Genomic DNA, 8,955 nt, shown 5'->3' with positions numbered 1-8,955 from the left:
TATATATATAATCTTTTTCACATGTTGATAATTTAAAAAACAAATGCTTTCAGCTTGATGTTTATTTAAAGCATTAGTTTATCATGATTAATCCAATTGATAATTTCTGTCCTATAATATATATGTAATATTTCCAATTGTTTCAAAGTTTCTGTCTTGCAAGCAAAGGCAAGAGTATAGCACCCTTATTTTAGCAAGCTGACTGGCAGTGCTCATGCTGCATACAGCTGAAACAAATCTACAGCCTTTTTTCTAGCATCTAATTGAAACGATCTTAAACTAAAGGAGCAGACAGGTAGAAAAGTTATTGAAAATAATAATTGTTTGTTAAAGTGAAATATTACAGCCTGCCTAATATTACATCCAAAATTGCGGTGAATTTTTCCAGTTTTTCTACAGCACTGATTTAATTTAAAATAGTATTTTGTCTGGACTGGAGTGTAATGCTTCATTTTTATTCCCTGAAGTTTTTATTTTAACTTCAGGGAATAGCAAGGTTATTACTATTAAATTATTCACTTTAAATAAAGAGGCTCAAATAATGTGCTGCTGACTGATTTATTTGTAGACCCAAAATGGTGGGAGTTTTTAGGCTTGATGCATCAGATGAATAGGAAGAAAAATGTTTTTGAATGCCATCAGAGCCGATCATGCTAAGTCATTTTTGTCTCTGCAACAATACACTTGTTGATTACATACCTATTATATCCATCTTTTGAACTTTGTTTAAGGACATCTTCACTGCCATATAAAATTCTCTGGCTTTTTTATGTATTTTTTCCAGGTTTGGTTTAAGCAACAGATTCGACACAGAATTTCCCTCCATTCTCACCGGAAAGGTACAGTTTTTTGTTTTTTTTCCAAAGTTTTCCTGCTGTTGCATGGTGCTTTCTGTTAAGACCCAACAGGGAAGAAATAAGGAATTAACGCTGCAGTTTTGCTTTTGTTCTGCTGCGCCTTTAACACCCCTGACTTCCCCAGACTGCTCCATTCAAACTTCCCTAAGCGGGTTTGATCTGATGCAGATGCCTTGTAAGCAATGCAGCAGGCTGCATAGAAAAGAGGCTGAATGTGCTGCCGTCCAGCTCTGTAAATGAGTAAGCCATCCATTGGGGTCGGCTGGATTGGGGCATCCCTCTGCTTTATTTTGGCAGGGTCCAGCTACAGGTGATAAAATAATGAAATGAGGATTCTGCCATAGACAGTGCAGCTTCCTGGGTCGGACGCAGAAACACAAAAAGCCTGCTGGGGGATGAGCGGGCTGAGGGAAGTGTAGGGCCATAAAAAGCACCTTCAGTATTGTGACCCAGGGTGACATGTGATGGATGAGGTCACAATTATGATGATTGAAGGGTGCAGATCAGACCCTGCTGGGCTTTATTCTGACTTCTTTCGCTGTTTGTGAAGAGACCTTTGCATCCTGTCATAAAAGATTACGACCCCTGTTTTATGGCGTACAGACTCAGCGAGGAATGAGCATCCATTCAAGTTGTTTGGCCAGCGCTGCCACAGGCTCTGAGCTTATCTCTTCTTTGACTCCCTGCTTGCCTTGAACAGTCTGGAGCTCAGTTAGCAAGTCTGGGGTGTAGAATTTAAGAGATCCCATCTCTGGACAACATCTGCAAATATCTGCCCTTTTGGTTTTCTTCAGCTCTTTGATCCTTGTTCACAACAATAAAGCTCCTTTAAGTCAATAGCACTGAGAAACACTTGCATTGTTTCCTCTTCCTTTTAGCCGTTCTTTCCCCATACATCCACTTCTTTTTGTTTTTTCAGGTAGCACCGGAGGAATTCAAAACCAGCATCGGCAGGGTGAACGCCTGCTTGAAGAAGAACCTGCCAGTGAATGTAAAGTGGCTTCTCTGCGGCTGCCTGTGTTGCTGCTGCACAGTAGGCTGCAGTCTGTGGCCCGTTATCTGCCTCAACAAGAGAGTAAGTCCGACTCTTTACATCAGCTGCGTTCATTCGGGGCCGTTGTGGCTCTGTGTGGAAGTGATGCTCTCTTTCCCTGCCCAAGGTGGCGTCAGTTGAAGGTTACGTTAGTGGCAACAGAGTGGAAATTACTAGCTGGTAAATTAGGAGTTCAGTCCATAAAACCCTAAAATTGGGGCTGTTTACCTCTACCTGTTGGAGCATTTGATTGAGCTGTGATTAATGTTGTTTAAAACGCTTTCTTTTTTTATTTCCTTCCAAAGACGAGGCGGTCCATTCAGAAGCTGTTAGAGTGGGAAAATAACCGGTTATACCACAAGGTAAGAAAGTTGTCAAACTGTTAAATTTGCTGGTGTGTGAAGGTGCATAATTAGTTGGTGCAAGTGTGCGAGCTGAGCATCGTCGTGATGGATAACGATCATTAATCTGTTCCGAGAACTCCGGCCTGCCACAGAGATCTAGAGGTCCGAGAGGGCCGTGAGGTCAGCAGTAAAAGGCTGCGTGTTAATTTTGTTTTGTCTCACAGCAACAAATTACAGCTAGTAGCTGTGCAGAGATATAAAGGAAGCTCTTCAGGGTGTCTGGCCACAGCTTGACCCCCGCGAGACCAGACAGTCCTGCTCCTGAATTCCCCCGATGCTAAAGAGGAGAGATTTCAGACAGATTTCCCTCTTTCTTTCTTTCTTTCTTTGTGTGTGGCTGGGGGATGTATGATTGTCTTTGTTTTTGTTCCAGAGCAACTGAGATGTTCAACCATTGTTTTCATCTTCTCTGCTTTCTTCAGTTAGAGCTGCACTGGAAGCTCAGCAAGAGAAAATGTGAAAGCAGCAACATGATGGAATATGTGAGTACCCTGCAGCAACAACAGAGATTTATAATGTTTTGACTCAGATTAGCTGACAAGATTCTGAATGCGTAAAAAGATGTGAGTCTAATAAGATGGTGGACATAGAAATAGTAAGTCTGTATCAGTTCTCTTGGTTTTTCAGATTTCCAATTCGTTGTATACTGATTATACTTACTGCTTGCAACTCCACAAACATTGCATTCACTCAGTCATTATCTTGAATGTAAAATTAATCTGGAATAATCTGCGAAATAATCTGGAAAAAAGAAGAACTTGCCCGTTTATTAAACTCTTATAATGATGCTGATCTTCAAAACCCCCTGCTATTGTTAATAAATGGTTCCCTTAAGTATCAATTTAATTCTGATTTTTTTTTTTTTTTTTTTTTACGCCGTTTGTCCTTCAATTCTGGAAAAAGAAGCAACACAGAGCTTGCTGGGCATAGCATGCAAATGTTATTCGCAATCCTCCAGCAATCTGAGAGGATACATTTTCAGAGTTGGTAGATGGATAGAGCTGAAAACTGTCCTGGAGAAAAGTGTGTTAGCAGGATATTCTCTAACATACAACCAGAGCTACAAAGGAATGGTTTAGATCAAAGTATAGTAACGTGTCAGAGTGGCCTAGTCAAAGTATTTACTTCAAATTCACTTTTTTTCTTTTACAGTCGAGATGAGCAACATTGTCCAAATTTTAGCTGTGAAAAGTATTTCCTTTTTGGGGCTAAACACCTCTGTTTGCAAACATCATCATTTTCCTTCCACTTTGATTAATCCGATTAATTGTTTCAGCCCTAATCAACACCCAGAGTTCTTCACATTTTCTGAAACATCAACCTATCTTACTAAGATTTTATATATTAGCTAAAAGAAAAAAGAAGCATTTGCAATTATTAAAATAATAGTCTACTAATTTAGTAATGGATAAACTGTTAAATGGTATAGAGGCTCTAAAACATGCCTTAGCTGACAGAGCGACCCACTTAGAGGAGTAATTATACCAAAATTGTAAAAAGAAAATGTTAACATTTTGCATTTAAGATAAAAAAAAAAAAACAACAACAACATTTCCGTCTGTCAAAATGCTCTATCCAGAACTCCATAAGTGAAAACGTTTTGGTTACACCTGGTTTCATTTCATAGAAAGTCTTCTTTAAGGAACCTTTGGCTATTAGATTGTTAATCGATTAATCAAAAACAATCAACTGATTCATTGATTTGCAAAATAATTGTTAGGTGCAGCCCTAGTGTTGATATTCCTTCATAGTACTTTGACTTTTTAAATTTAATTTCTCCCAAAAAATATTATTGGAAATGCCAACTAAACAAAAGTCAAATGATAAAACATTGTTATTGTGAGGTCATCATAAATGGTACGTATCTGCCTCACAAAGATGGCTGGTGACTTTTGGTTTTACCACTGCAGGTTATCATTTGATTTCTAACAATGCAGTAAATGTTGCTTTTAATGATAAAGTAGCCTTAACATATTTACTGCTTCTTTACTGCAGATTTAAGGTTTGTGCAGCTTTACCTGATATCTGTTTACCTGTCTTGTCTCTGCAGGTGATTCTTATAGAATTCCTACCTAAATACCCCATACTCCGACCGGACTGAGCAGACTGTTACCAGACCGGATGGATGGCCCGAGTCTCATCCTTAGTGCCTTGTGTGTATATATGTGTGTATGTATGAATGCTAATATATATATATATATATACACACACACAGTATGTTGGAAAAAGGGTCTTTGTTTTCGTCTTTTGTGACGACCCCGTACATCTCCCAGTACCTTGAATAGAACAGCATCTGCAACACTGTCACTTTGGTTTAGAGCAGATTTTGCACATGTTATCCTTTTTTTTTGTTGTTGTTATTGTTGCACTCTGATTTTTTTTTTGTTGTTATAAAAAGTAAAAGTCTTTTGAAAAGTGCATTTACCCCAAAGAACCGTCAACCTGCATCTGGTGAAGAAGTAATCACTAGCAGAAGAATGTGATGCCTTCCTCCTTCCGTGATGATCCTTGCCTTATGGATGGTTTAAAAAAAAAAAAAAAAAAAGGATGAATATACGTATATATAATAGATGTAAACTGGAACAGGAAGGATGTGGGGTATCCAACAAGTGTCTAACGCACAGCGTTTGTCCCCCCTCTGTCGTCTCTCTCTTTATATTAACTCTTTATACCTGGGATTTAGCTAGTACAAGATCTTGACGTGTAAATACCATGGTAGAATAAGCTGTACAGTGGTTTACCATTGTTTACATAAAGTTTACTTAGTTGTTTAGATTTTTTTTGCCAATATATTGCTGTACCATAGTTTTTATTAATGAAAGATGTCTACGTACTAGTTCATATGGACCTGTTTACCTTGTAAGCCATATATAGTTACATGTATCTGATGCCAGAGCTGAGACTGATTATTGCACTTGAGCCCAGAGGAGAATGATGATTTTTAACCCTTAATATTCAAACATGCTGTACGTCGGTTGGTGTTTTCTTGCCAATGAGTGATAATCCAGTATATATTTTTTAATATTTCAACTATTAGCGTTATTTTTGTAGTTTTGTATTCGTCTGTGCCGTGTTGGGGTCACTTAGGAAGCACTTCAGAATATGTTAAAGAAAAGCCTCATTTCAAAAGCTTCATTTCAGTCACCATCTTGTGCAAAAGTGTTATTTTTCATAATTTCAGTCCAAACATTGCATTTTTATTAGAGTGCCTCTGGATTAATACAGAGCTCAGATGTTTCAGGTTGAATCTGTTATGTACGAAGGAGGCTTGGAGTCCTCCTCCCGGTGTTGTTACAGTTCTTGTAAATGTTTGTCACCATGACCTAACTCCTCCGAACAGAGAAAATAAATAGTTGATTTTCATCTTTTCTTTTCATGCTCTGACTCCCTAATTCTCATCATGTCTGACCTTGCCTAATGTTGTGCGACCGCAGACGTTCGGCTTACAAGCAAAGCTGTGGCACTCTGTCATGTTTAACAAGGTGCTGAATCGTTAACTTTAACAAGATGGGGTGCAATTACTTGACACATTTGTTAAACTTAGGAATGCTATTACCATAACCTGCTGCTACTTCCTAATGTTATAGACCAGTGCTTGCAGAGGTGGGAACAAGCTTTGCCTTGTTTCTGCCGTATCTCGCTTAAAAAAAAAAAAAACTTGCACTGCTGCCATTTTATGGTAATTTGTTTCTGCCTTTGGTTGTAACTCAAGTTTTTTCTAGTTTTTAGTTATGAAAAAGAATGCTACGCATTCATCACAATTGTTAAATTGTATAAAAACCATTAAAATTGTTTACTCTTGTAATCTTGCACTAATAGAGGAATGGAAAAAAATTTACAAACCTTTCACTTGAATAACTTTATTTAAAGGGCTGAAAATACAATTAGGAAAGTGTATTTGTAAAATGTTTTAAACTTAGATTTGTTATTTTAGGAACTTCTGATTGATAATTTTCTGTTTTACTGAGGTATGAGTATGCAAATGATTTTAAAGGGAGGGGAAGGATTCAGCTGATTTCATCTCCACTCCAGTAACACAAATGCAAGTATAAGGTGTTTTTTTTTAGCTCTACTGAAATGTGCTGGTGAAGATTCTCAGTCATCCAGGTCAAAGTCATTCCAAGAAAGAAAATTTAAAAACAATCCACCGGACATTGTTTCCAAGTTTTAAGTAATTTCGCTTCCCATCCAGGGAGCTTTTTCAATTCAAAATGTCAGGAATGGCTGTGCAGGTGGGGCAGTGCTTAGCGAGCACAACCCATGTACGGAGGCCTGACCTGAGTTCGAATCCGACCTGTGGTCCTTCGCCGCATGTCTCTCCCCCTCTCTCATACCCCCTTTCCATTCAGCCTACTGTCGAAAAAAGAAACCACTAGTACCAGGAAAATAAATAAAAATGTCAGGAATGCAGGAAAAAAAAGTGCACGGTTTTATACAGTAGCCCATCAAAACCTTGTTTTTGTTTTGAAAACATGCAAATTAAAATGGACGAAGGGGTCCAACCCTTTGAAATGGGGGTCATTTGGCTTCTTTTGTTAGCCTGCAATGCCCCATATGCCTAAGTGTCTTAAAGTGTTTTGCTCTACTGAAACTTTAAAATGCTTGTTCAGATGAGCTCTTCAGCGACATGCACTTTAGGTGGATTTGGTTTTACACAAAAGGAAGAATATATGGAAAAGGCCTCCATCACTCTGTTGCATAAGGTGGAGGATCTGTGGTGCTGTGGGCCAGCTTGTATTAAAAAACAGGGGAACCTTGTTCAAAATATATATATATAAATATATCTTTATATTGGTGGTACCCGTGGCAATTGGGGAACTCGAGGTAGTAACCGTCAAAGTTCAGGAGTGGATACAGCAGATCCCTGGAAATACATGACATCTCAGTCCAGAAAAGCGCAGTTCTAGGAACAGCAAACATACTGTGCAGAACCCTCAAGCTCCCAGGTCTCTGGTAGAGGAGCAGAGCTTTGAGGAAAAAAGGGGGAGACTGCCACTGTGGGTGAGAAAGAGTTTGGGTTTTTTTTACTACAAGGTTTTCATGAAACATTGGATAAACTCCATCAGTTGTACTACAGATGGTTCTTTTATTGGTGTAGAGCAAAAACTTAAGTTTATTTTTACTTACTTAAAAAAACAACAACTCTGTGCACATCAGGTATAAGGACTGAAATAATAATTTTAACATATGGACAGTTTTTTGACCACTAGGGGTCAGACTGTACAGTTTATTTGACATTGAACAACCCACAGGACTCACCAATCAGATGTCCTGCATTTAAAGCATCCACAAAGAAGCTTCAGGTGCTGGTAAGGAGCCTCTCATTTGCTTGAGGTGTGTTTAAACAGAATAACAAACAATTACAAGAAAGTGGCTCTTTAGACTGGAGTCAGGATACCCCAGCACAGGGGTCTCCCACCAGACTTGAATTAATTGATAATTGAGCAGGTAATGCAGTCATTTTATTCAGGGGGCAGAAACAGATGTAAAAAATGCAGGGAAGTGGGTCTAGGTACCAGGAGTTTTAGTGGCTTTAGCAAACGCTCCCTGCAGAACCCCAGATATAGAGCCTGAGCTGTAATCCAACAGTTTGAGGAAAACTGAATTTGTTTTAAACGGCTAAAGTCAAGAAACACATGACATTTCTGTTAACAGATGGTCCTCCATGCAGATGGTGTGTTTCTAGATAGAAAACCCAAAAGCACTGCAGAAATCTGGAGTTGCATCTATACGAACACTTCCTGGGCCTCCATAGCACAACACTTTTCAAAAATATTGATCATCTTCTGCTTCATTATCCAACTCCTGGATCCAGATATTTTTTTCTAGGCAAGAAGACATGACTTCCTGCAGTGATCTTTATTTTGAAATAAAGAATCTTTAAGTTCTTGACCACTACACAATCTAATGTTTTATTATCTAAATCAGATTAAATTTCTACTCCATATGGAATGAGACAGACCATAATATGATTGATATGATTTTATTGAACAAAATTAAACAGCATAGGATTATTTACACATTACTTGGTGTACATTCCAAAAAGCCACTTTGTTTTGAATCAAAAGGCCACTTTAAGTTTCTATAAACAAGATGTGGTAGAGAGACAGTTTAAGGCAGTTATATTCTGGCTTGTCCTTCAATACCTCCAAGGCACCCACTTCTGCAAGTCTGTCCAAATATACTAGTTAGACACAGGAAATAAATACAGTGCTAAAATAGGGGCTAAAATGTTGGAAGAAAAAAAAGAAAAGGGAATTAAAAAATAAAAAGCTCAACAAGAATTGATGACCTTCATGGAAAAAAAAAAAAAATTGTTGATGATTTACAATAAGAGTCGTGAGCTTTTTCACTGTTACTGGATTTGAATAATAATAAAAAAAAAAACTTAAAAAAAAAGGAATAAACCCAAATGTGGTGCCATCATCTGTGCATGTTTTGACTCAAGCAGCTTTAATTCTGCTTTGTTCTGTAACGCTACTGGCTCCTTTAAAGTGAACATGTAGTACTTAAAAACACTCCATCCCTTTAAACACTCACCTACAACCGTTTTGATTTGAAATATTTTGCATTATTTTCAAATGGGTCTTCATTTCAGACTTAATCACAAACTGTTGATTAATTTAGTATTAGTTTATAGTCAGGATTCTTTTTATTTTTA

At 37.9% G+C, this 8,955-nt stretch overlaps 1 protein-coding gene across 1 annotated transcript in view; it reads left to right on the top strand.

Annotated features, from left to right (window-relative positions):
* LOC107092541 (cysteine-rich hydrophobic domain-containing protein 1-like) overlaps nucleotides 1–5,657 on the top strand; it is a 7,197-nt gene extending 1,540 nt beyond the window's left edge. Inside the window, exons 2-6 of the mRNA XM_015387072.1 lie at nucleotides 785–839; nucleotides 1,777–1,932; nucleotides 2,196–2,252; nucleotides 2,717–2,776; nucleotides 4,345–5,657. Of these exons, the coding sequence (XP_015242558.1) occupies nucleotides 785–839; nucleotides 1,777–1,932; nucleotides 2,196–2,252; nucleotides 2,717–2,776; nucleotides 4,345–4,395 (379 nt within the window). The 3' untranslated portion in view covers nucleotides 4,396–5,657. The remainder of the gene's footprint in view (nucleotides 1–784; nucleotides 840–1,776; nucleotides 1,933–2,195; nucleotides 2,253–2,716; nucleotides 2,777–4,344) is intronic.
* Nucleotides 5,658–8,955: the final 3,298 nt, after the last annotated feature.

The sequence above is a fragment of the Cyprinodon variegatus genome, unplaced genomic scaffold, assembly GCF_000732505.1.
Source record: "Cyprinodon variegatus isolate N-32 unplaced genomic scaffold, C_variegatus-1.0 Scaffold385, whole genome shotgun sequence".
In the NCBI taxonomy this organism is placed as follows: Eukaryota; Metazoa; Chordata; class Actinopteri; order Cyprinodontiformes; family Cyprinodontidae; genus Cyprinodon; species Cyprinodon variegatus.
This window is presented reverse-complemented; position numbering and strand designations above follow the sequence as displayed.